Below are 18,265 nucleotides of genomic sequence, written 5' to 3'. Positions count from 1 at the left end.
TCTCTCCCTCCCTCCCCATCTCTCCCTCCCTCCTTCCCTCCCTCCCCCATCTCTCCCTCCCTCCCCCATCTCTCCCTCCCTCCTTCCCTCCCCCATCTCTCCCTCCCCCTTCCTTCCCTCCCGCATCGCTGCCTCCCTCTTTCCCTGCATCCCCCCATCTCTGCCTCCCTCCTTCCCTCCATCCCCCCTTGTGAAGGGTCAAGGGGGACAGGTGGGGAAGCTTTGGGGGAGGGGACAGCATGTGCCAAGTCTGAAGGCTAGAGGGTGATTACAAGTTGAAGGGAGGGCCGCGGTGGAGGGAGGAAGGAGAAAGCAGTGGGCCTCCCTCCTGTGAGCAGCAGGTAGGAGCTTCAGGCCCTCTTGCCAACCGACCCGCTGTCCCCAACCTCAGGCTCAGATGCCCCCTCCCCCGGGTCGGGCAGAGGCATCGTTTCATGGGTTAAGTAAAGGGCGGGCTGCATGCCCCAGGGTGGGCCACCTGTGTGTGGGCTTGTGGTTGGGGGAGGGGGTGGAGCTCAGGGCTGACTGTGTGGAGGGCCCTGGGCCACCAGGTGCTCCTGCCCACCAGTGTCCCTGGAGGGAGTCCCTGCCTGGGTGTGGGTGGGGAGGAGCGGGCACTCTGTGTTCCCAGAGCGGAGGGGCAGACCTGCTGGCAGGGAGCAGCGAACACCGTGAGCCCCTGAGTGCGGTGGGCAGAGGCCTCTGGCTGGCCGTTGTCCCCCCCAAGGCCCATCAGCCATCGGCCAGTGGGGTGGGGCGGCAGCCGGGAGCCCCAAGAGATGACCTTGGAGAGGCCACGACCTTGGAGAGGCTGGGAGAAAGCAAAACTTGTCACCTCAGTGGCCCCAGGGGTGGGGGGTGGGGTCGGGAGTGGTATCTGCTGAGGAACCCTTGGCAAGCCAGGGCCTCTGAGCCCCGAGATGGGGCATGACTTGCCCGAGATCACACAGCGATTCTGATGGAGGCCTTCCATTCAGCCAGGTGGGACCTGGCTGGGTCCCTGAAACCTGCCTGTCCTGGGCCTAGTGCCTTTTGAGAATCTTCTCTTCAGTCCCGGTGCCCACACCCTCATTCAGGCCCCGGACCCGCCTCGCTGTGTGACCCCGGGCCTGGGCGCCCCCACCTCTGAGCCTCAGCTCTTGGTCTGTGAAGGGGGATGATGTCTCACGAAGGCTCCCTGACACCGGGGCTGTGACCTCCTGGCCTGTGAGCCGTCCTGCTCACCCCCGGGCCGGGCTGCCTGGCCTAGGCTCTGGGGTAGAGGCCAGAGTAGGGTGCGTGAAACCTCCCAAGCCCGCTGACCTCGCTGGCTCCAAGATGCTCCCATGGACGGGAGGACCCGGCAACTCCCTTCCAGTGACTGACCTCTTGGGCCTTGGGGCAGGGGGATGGTGGGAAGTAGGTGTGGGAAAGCTGGAGGCACCCACTGTGTGCCTTTTTCCCCATTTTTCTGCTGGGGAGACTGAGGCTGCAGGACTTAACACTGACCGGCTCCCTTCCTTTCTCTTAATGATCCTACCTTTAGGCCTTTGCCCAAGTTGTCGCTTCTGCCTGGATCATACTTCCCCTCCCTCTTTTCACACACTGCCCAGCCTTTGGACCTCAGCTGCGATGTCCCCTCCTCTGGGAAGTCCACCATGGCTTAGGACCTTTCTTGCCCCTCCAGCCCACTAGAGCTGTAGGTTACTGTGCTCTGACAGGATCGCTGTGGGATGAAGGCTCAGTTACTTTACCCTGCCCCACCCCACACCCTCAGGGGCCTGAGAAAACCTTCATGGCCTCCCCTCTCAGTTTTTCAGGCCTTTCTGATCTAAATTGCCAGACAGATCCCTCTAGGGCCTCCTTCAGACCTCTTCAGGCCTGGGCCAAAGACCAGCAGTGACCTAGTTAAGCTGGGACCCACACAGTCCAGACCTCTCACTCGATATCCCCCTGCCCATCTGACCTTCCTGCCTCAGGGCCTTTGCACATGCTGTGCCAACCTCCTAGACTGCCCTTCCCATGCCTCCTGATAGGTCCAGCAGAGATAGGATGGGCTTTGGTATCACTCGGATCTGTGTTGGCATCTAGGTCTTCAACTTCCTGGCTGGGCAGCTTCCTGGAGACTTTATGTCCTCATGTGTGACCTGACTGTGGCCATGGCTTGCTTCAGGGCTGTTGGGAGCATTTGAAGGGGTAGTGTGAACCCTAGGTGGGAGGAAGTGAGGGGGGAAAGTATGGCCATCAGCATGCCCCAATCCACGCCACCAGCCTGCTTTGGAGCTGCTGATAGAACTGAGTCCTACAGAGGGAGCCAAGGTGGCCCTAGACCCTACCAAGAAGAGCCCAGCCGAGGCTCCTTCCTTGGGCCCTTCCCTGTAGGGGGAAGCTCTGAGAGGGAGGGACTTGCCAGTTAGCTGCTAAGAGGTGAGATTTTAACCCATCATTTAATCAGAGGAAACAGGTCAGTTTCCTCATCTGTAAATGGGGTACTGAGAATGGCACATAGTAGATCCTAAATACATGCTAGCTAATCCTACTGTCATTGTTCATATTCCCGCACTCTGGAGCCAGAGTCCTTTCCATATTCCGAAGCACTTGTAGGAAAACATCTCAGTTTGACAGGTAATTCTTCTGAGAGTGTGAAAGGAAAGAAGGACTCAGGTGAAGACCCTGCTTCCACTCTGGTGTGGGAGGCCGTACGGAGGCAGGAAAGGGATGCAGCCCCCGTCTGTGAAATGGGAGCGTTGGACTGACACCCTTGCCGCGCTCCTCTGGCCTCCTCCGTGGACAGGGCCGTGTGAGGAGGGAGGGGGCGGCAGTTGGGGCCCCAGGCTTGGAGGTTCAGAAGGGCCCCATGTTCACTCCCTTTGTGGCCTTAGGTCAGCCACTCCCCCTGTCCTGGCCTCTATTTCCCCATATGGCCGGTCACTGGTCACGGAGCCCTGCTTAGCCCCTGATGTGTGGACTACCTGACGGAGACCAACTGGGACCAGTGGCCTTGGAGGGAAGGGCTGACGGCAGCCTAGGCCCGGAGCCCCAGGAGCCCCAGCGGGCCTGCTTCTGTCTTGGGTGGTGGCCGGGGCACCTGACTTGGCTTCTCTGAGCCTCCCCCCCACACCCCGTCTCCTCCTCTGCAAGGCGGGGCTGATCGTCCCTGCATAGCTGGGTCCTGGTGAGAACCAGAGAGCTAAGCAGTAATGGGAACAATCACATTCACAGTAGTAAGGGCCCCGTTTATGAAGCGTGGCGCTTGCATTCAGGGCTCTGCATCGGTTAGCTCATTTGCCTTTTGCTGCCTGGGGGGTGACCATGGGCATCTCCATGGTACTGGAGGAGGCTTTGGTCCATTTACCCAGGGTCCTCCCATGGGCCGTGGCGGGGGCCCCCCTACCCACAATGCTGTAGCCCACCTGGCTCAGGCAGGTGCCTGTTGGGACCTTGCCAGTCCCTCTCCCCAGAGGTGGGACTGATGGCTGCCGATGGGCCGTTTCCCTCCCCACCACCTCCTCCCTCCTCCACCCCAACACATTCCTGATACAACCTTCACCTGCCACCCATTCTTCCCCACCCCTGGTTGGGTCACTGTTATCAGGAGACATTCCTGGACTGGCTGAAGAGCTCCCACCTTGGGTCCTTCTGAGAGGGGTTGTGACTGCTGATATAGGTCCTGTTGGTGACTCCCTTGGGGTTGGGGCCCTGGGACATGAGGCCACAGAGCCCAGACAGTTCAAGTCCGCTTGCAGGTGCTGCCTCTTAGGAGCTCTGCAACCTTAGGCAAGCACTATGACCTCCGTATGCCTCAGTTTTCTCATCTGCAAAACGGGCTGACCACATAGGGCTGCAGTGGGTTTATTGGGATTCAGGCATGGAGTGCATCAACCCATCAACCAGCCGTTGTTATCATCTGAGAACCAATTGTCCCTCCTTTCTGTGGGGCCCCCAGTTTAGATGGTGCGTGTCCACCTTCTGAGGGGTACACATCAGGAGGGCCCCTGTGGGCTTTTTCTTCTCCAGGCCTGCGGGGTGAGGGAGAAGGTGGAGCTCTTTTCAGAAGTTGAGAACCTGCTGTGTGACCTTAGGCCACCCCTGTCCTTCTCTGAGCCTCCTTTTCCTGGTCTGCTCTCTGAGCAGTTGGATGTGAGGTTCTGCCCAGTCCGTCCTTGTCCCCATCACTGTACTGTCTGTAATTCCTCCGTTGGCTGGTTTAGCCACCTGGCTATTGCCTGTCTTTCCCACCACAGTGCCTGGCGTATAGCAGGTGCTCAGCTAAGCTTAGTGGAAGGAGCCAACGAATGCACAACACTTGAGTGAATACCCAGGGCTTTCCTATTTCCAGGTCTTTGCGTGCATGGCTCCCTTTGCCAGGAGCACTGTCCCCAGTCATCTCTGCTTGTGGAACTCCTTCTCATCCTTGAAGTCCTTCTCAAATGCCACCTCTCCCAGCAAGCCTTTCCCAGCTTCTCCCAGTCAGAGAGGATTGCTGGTTCTCTGCACACTTGGTCCGAGGGTCTCTGCCGCCACCTGTTACGATCCAACTTGGTGTACAGGGTGACCGATTGATAAACAACAAGGACTGTGCCCTGAATGGGCACCAGGCACAGCGGGGAGCCCTGTGCACAGGCTGTCTTATTGACCCCTCCACAACAACCTTGAAGGTAGTTATCATCCCTGTCTTTGCAGAACCCAGAAGCTCAGAGAAGTGAAGTGACTTTCCCAGGTATGAGAGAGAGCACCAGGATTTGAGACCAGGTAAGCCTGTATTTTTTCTTAAAAGGAAAAGAAAAAGCATTAACACACACAGTAAAAAAAAATTCATAGTACAAAGGAAGACAGGGAAAAGCCTTTCTTGGACCCAGGTCTCCTTGCCAGAGGCAACCCTTGGCGGGGGGGCGGGTTCTGGTGTGTCCTTCTAGGGAGATGGAGGGACATGGAACACACACACACACACACACACACACACACACACACACACACACACACACGATAGCGTGTGGTGTACCCTGTTCTACACCTGACTGTGTTTTCTTGACAGGGTACGTTGGGGATTTGTTGCTGTCACTGCTCTCTTTTTCACGGTTGCATAGTATTCATAGTGTGGATGAGACCTTGCGCCACACCCCCTGGCTCCCCTCACTCTCACCAATGTGGGTTGCTATAGAATTTTGGGGTCTTTGCCAGTCTAATACTCGAACAGTGGCCCTCTGCTGTCGTGTTTTGTTTTGTTTTGTTTTTTTAAAATATCACAGCTTTACTGAGATATAGTTCACATACCAAACAATTCAGCCATTTAAAATGTACAATTTAATGGTTTTTAGTATATTCACAGAGCTGTGTAACTACCACCACAATCAATTTTAGAACATTTTTATCACCCCCGGAAAGAAGCTGTGTACCCATTAGTCACTCCACTCCCCCTCAGATGTTCTTCCTCTAGCTCTAGGCAACAACCAATCTTTGTTTCTATAGATTTGCCTATTCTGGACCTTTTGTATAAACGGAATCATACAGAATGTGGTCTTTTGTGCCTGGCTTCTTTCACTCAGCCTCATGTTTTCAAGGTTCATCCATGTTATAGCATGTCATCAGTACATCATTCCTTTTTCTTGCCGAATAATATTCCATTGTCTGGATATAGTAACTATATTTTATTTGTCCATTCATCAACTGCTGGACATGTGGTGGTTTCCATTTTTTGGCTATTATGAATAATGCTGTTATGACTATTCACGTACAAGTTTTTATGTGAATGTTTTCTTTTTTCTTGGGTACATACCTAGAGCAGACCTTCTGGATGATATGGTAACTCTCTGTTTAATCTTTTGAAGAAACGCCAGGCTGGTTTCCAAAGCAGCAACACCACTGTACGTTCCCACCAGCAATGTATGAGGTTTCCAACAACCTGCTGTTATCTGTCTTTTTGATTATAGCCCTCCTAGTGGGCGTGAAGGGGTAGCTCATTGTGGTTTTGATTTGCATCTCCTTAATGACTAATGAGGTTGAGCATCTTTTTATGAAGTTATTGGCCATTTGTAGTTCTTCTCTGGAGAAATGTCTATTCAAATACTTTGCCCATTTTTTAATCGGGTTGTTTGTCTTTTTGTTGTTGAGTTGTAAGAGTTCTATATATATCCTAGGTATAGAGCCCTTATCATCTATATGATTTGCAAATATTTTCTCCCATTCTGTGAATTCTTTTTACTCCTTGATGGTGTCCTTTGGACAGAAAGGTTTTTAATTTTGATGGCATCCAATTTATCCGTTTTTTCTTTTGTTGCTAATGCCCTGAGTGTCATGTCTAAGAAACCAAGGTTGTGAAATTTATACCTATATTTTCTTATAAGAATTTTTTCAGCTTTACTTTGCATACTTAGGTTCATGATCCATTTTGAGTTAATTTTTGGTGTAGGGTTTGAGGAAGGTATCCGGCTTCCTTCTTTTGCATGTGTATATCCGGTGTATGCACCATTTGTTGAAAAGATGTCTTTTCTCCATTGTGTAGTGTTGGCACTCTTGTCAAAACTCAGTTGACTGTAAATGTGAGGGTTTATTTCTGTCCCTCAGTTCTGTCCCATTGGTTTATACCTCTGCATGCTAGTACCATGGTGTCATTCATTCATTCATTCATTCATTCATTTAAAGTAATCTCTACTCCCAACTGGGGCTCTAACTCACCATCCCAAGATCAAGAGTTGTGTGCTCTACCTAATCTGAGCCAGCCAGGTACCCCCATGGTGACTTGATTACTGGAGCTTTTCCCCAAGTTTTGAAATTGAGAGGAGTGAGCCCTCAAGATTTATTTCTCTTTTTCAAAATTGTTTTGGCTGTTCTGGGTCCCTTGACCTTCCATATGAATTCTAGGATCAGTTTGTCAGTTTTTGCCAAGAAGATAGCTGGGATTTTGATAGGGATTGTGTTGAGTCTGTAGATGAATTTGGGGAATATTGCCATCTTAGCCATGTTTAGTCTTCCAGTCCATGAACATGGGATGTCTTTCCATTTATTTATTCTTTAATTTCTTTTAACAATTTTTGAAGTTTTTTAGAGTGTAAATTTTGCACTTTTTTGGTTACTCTAATTCCTAAGTATTCCTTTGATATTGTAAATTATTTCTTAATTTTATTTTTGGATTATTCATTGCTAGTGTTTGGAAATATAATTTAATTTTTATATATTGATCTTATACCTTGCAGCCTTGCTGCACCTGTTTATTAGTTCTGATAATTTTTTAGTGGGATCCTAAGGAATTTCTGTATACAAGATCATGTCATCTGCAAACAGAGATAGCTTTTTACTTCTTCCTTTCTAATCTGGTTGCCTTTTGTTTCATCTTCTTCTCTGTTGCCCTGCCTGGAACCTTCAGTACAATGTTGAATAGAAGTTGTAAGAGTGGACATCCTTGTGTTATTCCTGATCTTAGGGGGAAGGCATTCAGCTATTCACCTTTAAGTATGATGTTAGATAGAGGTTTTCACAGATGCCCTTTATCAGATTGAGGAAATTCACTTCCAGGGAATTTGTTGAGTGTTTTTACCATGAAAAAGTGTTGGATTTCGTTAAATACCTTTTCTGCATCTATTGAGATTACTGTGTGTTTTTTGTCCTTTATTCTATTTGGTATGGTATATTACATTAATCAGTTTTCAGGAAGTTAAACCAACCTTGTATTCACCTGGTCATGATGTATAATTGTTTTTTGAATATAATTGAATCCAGTTTGCTAGTATTTTGTTGAAGATTTTTATATCTTATATTCATAAGAGATAGCAGTCTGTAGTTTTCTCCTTATTTATTTTTTTTAAATGATGTCTTCCTCTGGTTTTGGTATTAGGGTAATCCTGGCTTCTTTGAACAAGTTGGATGGTGTTCCTTGTGAAGGTTTGGTATTTATTCTTCTTTAAATGTTTGGTAGAGTTCACCAGTGAAGCCATCTGGGCCTGAGTCTTTATTTGTAAGATATTTTAACATTACTCATTCAATCTCTTTACTTGTTTTAGCTTTATTCAGATTTCCTATTTCTTCTCACTTTTGGTAGTTTGTATTTTTTTAGGAGTTTGTCCATTTCATCTGAGTTATCTTATTTGTTGGAGTAAGATTGTTTATAGCATTCCCTTATAACCTTCTTTATTTCTGTAAGGTTTGTAGTACTGTTCTCTCTTTCATTCCTGATTTTAGTAATTTGAGTCCTCTCTGATTTTCTTGTTCAGTGAAGCTAAAGGTTTGTCAATTTTGTCGATCTTTTTTAAAGAAGCAACTTTTGGTTTTGTTGATTTTCTCTGTTGTTTTTTTATTTTCTATGCCATTAATTTCTGCCCTAATCTTTATTTCCCTCCTTATACTTGCTTTAGGGTTAATTTGCTTCTCTTTTGCTATTATGTTAAGGTGGAAGGTTAGGTTATTGGTTTGCGATCTTTCCTCTTTTTTATTTATTTCTTTTTTCTTTCTTCTTTTTTAATATAGGCATTTACAGCTATAAATTCACCTTTAAGTTCTACGTTTCCTGCATCCCATACATTTTGATATGTTGTGTCTTCATCTTCATTCACCTCAAAGTATTTTCTGTTGTTTTGATGATTTCTTTGACTCGTTGGGTATTGAGGAGTTTATTAATTTTTACATATTTGTAATTTCTGTTATTGATTTCTTAATTCATTACATTGTGGTTGGAAAAATACTTTTTATGATTTCACTCCTTTTAAATTTATTGAGGCTTGTTTTATGGCTTAGAATATGGTCTATCCCAGAGAATGTTCCATGTGCCATGTGCCCTTGAGAAGAATGTGTATTCTGCTGTGGTTGGAGAATTGTGTACATTTAATTTGCATAATCTTATAAGTGAGGTGAGCAGACGCTCGTCTGTCATATGTTGAAGAGCCATTTGGTTTGCTGTAAACTATCTGTGATTATTTTTCTTATTTTGTGGGAGTTCATTATATATGAAGGGGAAAACCCTTGTCTCTCATAAGAGTTACAAATATTTTTCTTAGTTTGTTTGCCTTTTGAATTTGTTTATGATATTTATTGAGCCATGCAGACATTTTAGATTTTTATGTTGACAGATTTATCATTTTAGGAATGACTTTTAGAATGTCCTGTGTTAAGAAATGTTTTTCCCATTTCGAGATTAGAGAATTTATTCTCTGCTCCCCTTTTTAAGCTTTTTGGTTTTATTTTTATGTGTTTTAAATCTGATGGATCTGGAATTTATAGGCATATGGAGTAGGTTTGAAACCCAACTTTGTTTTCTGATGGCAGGTCATTGATCTCAGCTCTATCTTAAAAATAATTTACCTTTGGGGCGCCTGGGTGGCTCAGTCATTAAGCGTCTGCCTTTGGCTCCGGTCATGATCCCAGGGTCCTGGTTTCGAGCCCTGCATTGGGCTCCCTGCTCTGTGGGAAGCCTGCTTCTCCCTCCGCCTCTCCCTGTCCCTCTCCCTCTGCTTGTGTTCCCTCTCTCTGTCAAATAAATAAATAAAATCTTTTAAAAAAAATAATCTACCTTTTTGGACTGGCATGGAACACCACTTTCATTACGTGTTAAATCCTCGTATGTCTGGGGCAATTTTTGGACCCTCAGTTCTGTTGCACTGATTTGCCTGTTTTCAAAGTGCTGATATGACACAGTTTTAATTATAGTAATTTTCACTATCTGGTCGGGCTATTTCCCTGTCATTACTCATTTTAGGATTTTTCTGGCTACTCACATACATTTACTTTTACTTGTAACTTTAAAATTGATATACCTAGATTTAAAAAAAAATCCTGTTGGGGTTTTTATTGGGGTCACATTCAGTTTTTAGATTAATTTAGGAAGAACTGATATTTTCATAATGCTTTGATTTTCTTTTCTTTTTTAAAGAGATTTTATTTATTTATTTATTTGAGAGAGAGAGCGAGAGCACGTGCGTGAGCAGGGGGAAGGGCAGTGGGAGAGGGAGAAAGAATCCTCAAGCAGATTCTGCTGAGCGCAGAGCCTGATGCGAAGCTTGATCGCACAACCCTGAGATCATGACCTGAGCTGAAAGCAAGAGTCAGTTGCTTAACCGACTGAGCCACCCAGGAGCTCCTGATTTTATTTTCCGATTGCTGTTGGTATATAGATACATCATTGATTTGGGGGTATTAACTTTTAATTTCCTTCCACTTTACTTAATTTTCTTTTTGTTTAAAGGTTCTGTGGCAGATTCTCTTGGATTTCCCAGATACGTGCTGAATACATCTGCAGATGACACTTGTCTTCTCTTTTCTAATTTCATTTTATTACTTCCATTTCTTATTCTTAGCTCATTGGATTGGCAAGGATCTCAGAGCAAGGTTAACTAGCGGGCATGCTTGTCTTTTCTGGACTCTTTCCCTGTGAAGTAGCTTTTCTAGGCCTGGGCTCCTAATGAACTCCACCAGACAGTCCCTCCACGGCCATGCACAGAGCTTGGCACATAGTAGGAATCTGGGAAGCCTTTCCCTCATTGTAAGAGTGATTACAAAAGAGCGAGGATCTGGGGCACCTGGGGGCTGAGTTGGTTAAGCATCCGACTCTTAATTTTGGCTCAGGGCATGATCTCAAGGTTGTGAGATTGAGCCCTGTCTGGGACTTTGTGCTCACCGTGGAGTCTGCTTGTCCCTCTCCCTCTGCTCCTCCTCTCGCTTGCACACTCTCTCTCTCTAAAATAAATACATAAATAAAACCTTAAAAGAAAAGAACAAGGATCTAAAAACGGTCTTTCACAGTAATGATGATGAAAGCTAATATTTACTGAGCACTTCCTATCTGCTAGGCTCTCTGTAAGTATTACCTCATGTTTTCTTACAAGACTAGTTATGTGGGAACGATTATGCTGAATCCCAGTTTTGATAAGGGGTAGACTGAGTCCCCCCTTGGGGCTGCATGACTAGGAAGTGGCAAGCTGGCCTCTGAACCTGGCGTTCTAGCTCCGGGCCTGTATTTTTGTGATGCTTCTGTTTCCCTGGAAGGTCCAGAGTTATGGTCCATGATATCAGAGGTTGGCCTCTGACCCCTGTGTTGCCTCTGTGTCAGGGAGGCAGAGATGGTGGAGTGTGGATGCACCTGGAGCAGTGGGGGCTGTCTGCACAGTGGGCGGTATACCAGAGGTGCTTTCTGATGCCACTCTCCTAGACCTTGAGCATCCCAGCCCTGGTGCACTCACTTGCTGTGTGGCCTCAGGCAAGGTTTGGCTTCTCTGAACCATGGTCCCATCTGTTAAGTGGGCAGTTATAGTCCCTACTTCCTTGTGCTGTCAGGACAGTTGAGTATCAAGTGCACGTAAAAGTCTCGGCTCTGTGCTCGGCATTCAAGGCTTTGACACCTAACGCCCGCCTCCTCTTGCATTGTTCCTCTTATCCCCTGCAGTTAATAATGACAGCAAACACCATTGTGTGCTGTTTCTCGAGTACTTGTTCTGTGCCTGACACATGGCCTCTCTTGTTTGATCCTCAGATTGTTAGGTTTATTATTATCCCCATTTTAGAGATAAGGAAGCTGAGACACAAAGGGACTTGCCTAGGAAGATTTAGCTAGTAAGTTGTGGAGGCAGGATTTGAACCCAGGCCTGACTGGGTTCCTCACTCTTAAATCCTAAAACCCTGGCCTCCCTCTGCCCTTAGAAGGAGTGGAGGGGACACTCTTCAGAGTAGGGAAGGAAGGGGCCGTGTGCTGTGACTGAACAGCAGTTTATTCCCCAGACTCTTATGGGTGTTGTGAGCGATTATGTGCCTGGGGCGGGGGCATGGCCAGGTCAGGAGGTGAGGGAGAGCCTGGTGCCCTCCAGCAGAGGGGCCATGGGAGAGGGCAACAGCACCAACTGTGCAGGGCCTGGTGGACCCGGGAGAGGGGTTTAGGCCTCATCCAGAGGGGAGTCATGGGAAGCTCTAAAGTGTGTGTGTGTGTGTGTGTGTGTGTGTGTGTGTATTTTTTTTTTAAGTCTCATTAAAAAACAATTCTTGACAAAGTGATTTCTAAATGTCAAGTGATACAGCACATAAAGTAAAAAAGGGATTTTCCTCTCCCTGTCCCACACCCTTTGGATGAAACATCGTGAAGAACGTGGAATCCTTCCAGAACCTTCTCTGCACCTCGACAGCCCATGCACGTGCTCTCGTAGACGCACACGCACACGCACATGCCGGCTTCCTCTAGGGAACCATCGTAGCTCAGGCGTACTCCCGCCGGCGCCGCCCCGAGCCCTTGGCGAGCGCCGGCTCATTTACTCCTCTCACCAACCCCGGGACTTAGGGAGCGTTATTGGCCCTCCTTCTCCAGCTGAGGAAACTGAGGTCCGAGAGGCCCAGAGGACAGTCTGCCGCGGCCGTGCCCTGCCTGGGCCTTACTCGTGCGTCTGCTCGGGCTGGTTAGCTGCGCGGCCGTCCCACGGGGCACCGACCGTCGTTTATTCATCTGGCCCCCCTCTCACGAACACGGAGGTCGTTTCCGGCCTTCTGTGGGGAGCGCGAAGCAGCGGAGGCCCCTGTTGCCCGTGTGCTTCCCAGAGACGCCTCTGGCTGCAGGGAGGAGGGTGCCCCGCGGACCCCGGCGTCCGGGCCCTGGAAGGCAGGCGCCCCCCGAGGGAACGGCCCCCGGGGGTGGGAGAGGGCTCCGTTCGAGGAAGATTTGGGGACGTGGGAGAACCAGGGCCGAGTCACGTGACACGTGACACGTGACGCGGGGCCGGGACTACAGCCTTGGGGCGAGATGCGACGTCAGTCGGGGACCCCCTGAGCATGAAGGGCCGGGGCGGCGAGCCGGCTTCCTGGTGCCTCTCATGCACAAGCCCTCAGTCGGGAGCCTGAGGTTAGGAGTGGCTCCCCAGAGGAAAGGGGCCTCCTTCCTCTGGGAACTTCAGGCACCCCCAGTGCGGAGGCCTCACCACTTCCCCTGGGCCCCCCAAGGGTCTGTCTGTACCTCAGAGTGTGCAAGTGGCGGAAGAGATGTGGGATTGGTTCCTCTCAAATGGGCAACTCATGGTGACTTGGCGTTTGGGCCCCAGAACCAAAAGGCCCAGAGACAGGGTCCTGCCTCAGGAAAGGAGCCTGGGGTCTGGGAGGGTGGTCGCTCCCGAGGTCACACAGCACACTAGACCCCACCCTAAATGTGCCTTGAGCACACTCTGCTTTGTCGAAGCCGGAAAGCTCTGGCTTTCTCTAGGAGAGGGGCCTGGGCTGCCTTATCTGCCGGTGCCCCATCCGCCAAGGGCATCTGGCTATTCCACTGGAGAGATGTCCTGAGGGCAGGGGGTAGGGCCACAAGTTCCCGCAGCAGACCCCATGAACAGCGCCTGATTCCTACCTGCCCAGTGTGGTTCCCTGTCCCCGCTCACCCTCTCTGTGTGACCTCACACAAGTTGCTCAACCTCCCTGTGCCTTAGTTTCCTCATCAGTAAAACCGGAACACTACTAGTATCTACCTTCTAGATTATCGTGAGAATTGGACAAATGAGTATTTGCAAACTGCTTGGAGCAGGGCCTTGACAAGGTCCAGGCCCTGGGAGTTTTCGAATATCCAGGAATGATGCTTGGTCCCCACAGCATGGCGTTGTAGGAACAAAGCAGGATGCAAATCATGTCTGTGCTCATTTAGTCTTTTGTCTATTCTGCAGGTATTTCCAGAGCAATTAGTAAATGCCAGGCCTGTCCTGGCCACCGGGGAGGTGGAGGTGGATATGACCCAGGCCCGCCTGCAGGGAGCTTGGTCAAGGGCACTAGATGGATCCCTGTTTTGTTTATAGTCATACGTTCCCATGATGCCCAGCTGCTTGTCCTCCTGGGGCAGGGCCAGCAATGTGCCGCTCTGTCCCGAGCATGTTCCGTGTGCCTTCCTTGTTGATTCTCCCAACAGCCCGTGACATGTGCACTGCTGTTCTCCCTGACTGACAGAGCGGGAAACTGAGGCACAGTGTCCCATGCTGGGGTGGCAGGACTGGGATTCAAACACTCTAGTACTTTAGCTCTTAACCTCCACACACCTGCCTCTCCACAAACACTTGTTACTTGTATAATCAGATTTAACCACAAAGACCAACAAAACAAGCAGAACAGAAACCCCACAAACCGACAAGCTTTGCAACCGGAGACCAGGCCATCTTACTTGGGTCTTGAAGGCTCTCTTGTATTTTTTCTGAGCGCCCTACTAGGAGTGGTCTTGGTCAGTGTAAGAGTTTGGGGCCAGGAGCTTTTTTCCCTTGCCCCCTCCCAAGAGGGCACATGCATTTTCTAGATGCTGCGGGGAGGGTGGTGGTGGTGGTGGGCTTAAGGTCCAGGCCTGGCTCTCCCTCTTTCTCCACAGCACACCAACCAATGACTCTTTCTCCTCTCCTTGATTACCTCCAGTGACAGGGGTCTCACCCTCCATCATTTAGTTTATTCTAAAGAAAGTTCAGCCTCCTAGGGAGTTCTCCATTTAAAAATAAAAAAAAATTATACTTAAAAATATTATATTTTTTATTTCCTCTGAAAGTCCCACAAACAGGTATCCTGCTAGCACATGTGTCCTTGGACACAAGGCCCGGCCAGTTTGTCTCTGTGTCCCTCTGTGGGCTAGCATATCACCTGCTGCACAGTCAGTGCTATGAATGCTATACCAGGGAGCCATTGGGTAGGGAATACAGTGGTTGGGGCCCAGCCTCCATCAAGCCTGGGGCTGCGGGTAACTGGGTCAGTAGGACCCACGGGACACTGACTGTGTGAGTGCTGATATGACCCCAGTAGATTGGATTGCATAGAAATTGGTCTTCTTTGTCCCCAGGCCTCTTGGCCTGTCCCTCAGGAGGCCCTGGTGATCCCTTGGGCTGTTGAGCAGGTCTCCTCAGGGCCTCCCCAACCCCACATTCTCTGAGCTGGATGGTCCCCAGGGAGCATGCAGGCCATGCCCACATTGTGCAGCCCGTCAGCCTGAGGCCCAGGGGACACAGGAACTGGCTAAGGTTCCCGTAGGGAGGAGAGCTTGCAGAGCTGGGCTTGTTGCTCAGGGCCAGTAGTCTTGCCTAAGGCCTCAACCAGTCAAGAGCGCTTTTCCCCATCCATGGGTTCCCAGAGGAAATTCTGGACTGATTCCAGGGCCTCCAGCATTCCCTGGAGAATATTCCAAACCCATCTTGCCGATATGTCCAGAACTACACAGTAGTAATCATAGCTGATGTGGTAGAGTACTTACCTTGTTTACTTACCAGGGACCCCGATGACCCCATCATTTCCAGATTAAGAAATAAGGCACAGAGAGGTTAAGTCATTTGCCTGAGGTCACACAGCTGATTAGGGGTAAAGGTGAGATCTGAGTTTGGGGAGTCTGGCTCCAGAGCCCACCCTTAACCACCGTGTCATACCCTGCCTTGCACATGCTCATAGCATGCTTTGGGAGGGTTGAAGGAAGGGAAGGTCTGAGAGGCTCTTAGCATTGGAACTTTCAGAGGCAGAGCCTGATAAATTGTGACCCAAGAGTCAGCCATGGCGATGTCTTTTTCTAATCATATCCATACAACAGCCCTGAGAAATCTGCTTTATCCTTGTTTTGCAGATGAAGACATTGAGGCCCAAAGAAGGGAAGTGAGTTGCTTAGGGTCACATAGCCAGGAGAAGTGGAATAGGGCCTCTAGTCCAAGACCCCTGACTCCACACCAGGTGTTCGTGCTGAGACCTCAGGCTGCTTCCCAGATCCTCTGGGACAGCCCCTGCCTTCCACCAGGTGAGGTGATGACCCATCAGGGCTGCCAGGATGAGGGAGTGGGGAGGGGTGGCCATGATGGGTGGGAAGACCCTAGCCAGGCTCACTGGGAGCTGGGGCCAACCAGGATCTGTGGATTGGGAGGTAGGAGGCAAAAGGGGCTGGCAGGGTGGTGGGCATCACTGGAGAGCTTTCAATTTCCTTTTTCTGAGCCACGTGTTATCAAGGAGAGGTACAAAAGTCAGGAGGACTTAGACCAGAAAGGATTTGGAGAACACTTCCCAAGGAGGTGACTTTTGAGCTGAGAACCAGAGGCATGAGTTATTCTGGTGAAGTGGTTGGGGAACAGCATTCAGGCAGAGGGAACAGCATGTGCGAAGGTCCTGTGGCTGGGGTGAGCTCCCAGACATCTCTCCTTCTTCCAGCCTCCTGCTGTATCCATGCCTTGGTTGCAATTTTTAGCACCTTTCACCCTGGTGTGAGACCATTTCAGTCAGTCATGTATTTGCTCAGCAAATCCTCAGCGAGCCCTCTCCTATGAGTTGTGTGCCTGGGATATAGACATGACTCAGATACTGTCCCTGCCCATGACAGACAGAAACTGACTCAGGGGGAAGTGGGGGAGTTTGGGCCTACTGATTATGAGTCATTTCTTCTGTGCTTGGCCCTGTACCAAGGAAATAATTTATGGGTTCCATCATTATCCCCACTTTACAGATTAAGAAACTGAGGCTCTGAAAGTCTAACTTACCCAAAGAGGCTAGTACCCTTCTTTGGGCCTCAGGGTCCTCATCTGTAGAATGGGTGAGGGAGTGGAGACTGTCTAAAGGGCCCAGGCCCAGCAGTCCTTCACCCCAGGATGCTTTCTCCTCTCCAGCCAGGACCATGGGCAGCAACAAGAGCAAGCCCAAGGATGCCAGCCAACGGCGCCGCAGCCTGGAGCCTGCTGAGAACACCCACAGTGGCGGCGGGGGTGCCTTCCCCACCTCACAGACACCCAGCAAGCCAGCCTCCGCTGATGGCCACCGAGGCCCCAATACGGCCTTCCCCTCCGCAGCTGCTGAGCCCAAGCTGTTCGGGGGCTTCAACTCCTCAGACACAGTCACCTCCCCGCAGAGGGCGGGGCCGCTGGCTGGTCAGTGGGCCTTGGGAGTGTGGGTGCCTGTGGGCCGGGCCTCTCCCTGCCGCTGCTTCTCTCGCTGAAGGGGAAGAGTCTATGGGTTTCTTGGGTTTGGGGACTGTTGGGAGTTTCCTGGAGGCGGTGGGTGGGGAAGGGCTTTATAAACTGGAAAATATGGTGCACATCCATTGCCTTTGAGGGTGAATCTGGAGCATAAAGGGATCTAGGTATTATGGGACTGTAGTGGGGAGCTGAGGCCCAGAGGGTCAAGGGGCTATTTGCTCAGGGCAGCATGGGGACCGGGTCTGAGGCTTTGATTTTTGCTCTGGTCAGCCCAGAGATGGGTCAGGAGGCCTTGGGTGGCAGAGGGGGCAAGGGAGGTTAGGAGGGAGTTCTCTGGTCCTCGGGGCCCGGCCCAGCGCCGCGATGCGCCCTTGCGCCCTCTGCTGGCGCTCCGGGGGTATGGCGGCCCTAGGCAAGGGATGCTTCGAGAAAGATGCCAATGTGGTGCCAGAGACACACAAAGAGCCACACGCACAGTCAGCAGCTCCTAAGATACCTATGCAGACACTTAAACAAGCTGAGCTGGAGACACCATCAGAGATACTCACAGACACGCCATGTACATAGAGACCCGCTTAGGGACACATGGATGGGCACAGACACACAACCATGCAGACGCACACAAATACAAACATAAATGCACAAATAAGCTCATACTCCCAGATTAAGACAGGCGGGCCGTCAGAAGCCCCTCAAAGACACACACAGGGTACAGACACAGGCTCTGCTAGCAACACCATCACCGGTACCCAGAGGCCCACAGATGCACACACGTGCCGTGAGCACACACAGACACACAGGGACACAGGGACACTCGTGGATGCCTTAGACACAGACACATCCCCAAGTGAGAGGAACAGACCCACACCCATTCATTCGTGGGGCCCCTCTGTGTGCTGGGGACACGGCAGTATGCAGAGCATGGGGGAGAAAAACAGAGCAAGGCTTATAAAATGTGTAGCGTGTTCGAAGGTGGGGCTGCCGGGAAGGAACAAAAGGGCAGGGAGGGGTCTTGGGGAGTGTGTCGGGTGAAGGTTGTGGTTAAAATGGGGGACAGAGAGGGCCTCTTTGAGGGGACAGTACCTGGAGCCAAGATCTCCCCAGGTACATTGAAGTACCTAGTCACGCAGAGAGAAACAGGACAGCCCAACCAGGCGCAGAGTCCTTCATGCACCCACGGTTGCTTCTTGAGCACCTACTGTGTGCCAGACTCTGGGAACAACACAAAGATGCCTGTTATTGGGGGCTTCTGGGTCCGTGGGGAAGATGGGCACTCAACCGAAGCCAACACTCAGGATCGCCTAGAGCCCAGTGGGCACATTCACATGTGAGGAGATGCACACGCCTCCCGTACACCCTCACAGGGCTGCCCAGACACGTGCATGCAGGTGGACACGCTGCAGGCCACCCCCGTAAAGGTGACCTCGCCTCTG

General features: G+C 50.3%; 1 protein-coding gene across 2 annotated transcripts in view; it reads left to right on the top strand.

The window, feature by feature from the left end:
* The window catches only part of SRC (SRC proto-oncogene, non-receptor tyrosine kinase), a 49,832-nt gene that overhangs the window by 13,510 nt on the left and 18,057 nt on the right, over positions 1-18,265 (top strand). Inside the window, exons 2-4 of one of the 2 annotated variants that reach the window (XM_025876524.2) lie at positions 4,663-4,731; positions 15,503-15,670; positions 16,527-16,784. In XM_025876524.2, the coding sequence (XP_025732309.2) occupies positions 16,535-16,784 (250 nt within the window). In that variant the 5' untranslated portion in view covers positions 4,663-4,731; positions 15,503-15,670; positions 16,527-16,534. The remainder of the gene's footprint in view (positions 1-4,662; positions 4,732-15,502; positions 15,671-16,526; positions 16,785-18,265) is intronic. The other variant, XM_073880448.1, reaches the window with a different exon arrangement.

The sequence above is a fragment of the Callorhinus ursinus genome, unplaced genomic scaffold (assembly GCF_003265705.2).
Source record: "Callorhinus ursinus isolate GAN/ISIS: 27379988/994484 unplaced genomic scaffold, GSC_fseal_2.0 scaffold38, whole genome shotgun sequence".
Taxonomy (NCBI): Eukaryota; Metazoa; Chordata; class Mammalia; order Carnivora; family Otariidae; genus Callorhinus; species Callorhinus ursinus.
Note: the sequence above shows the minus strand (reverse complement) of the source record. Positions and strands in the feature narration are given on the sequence as shown.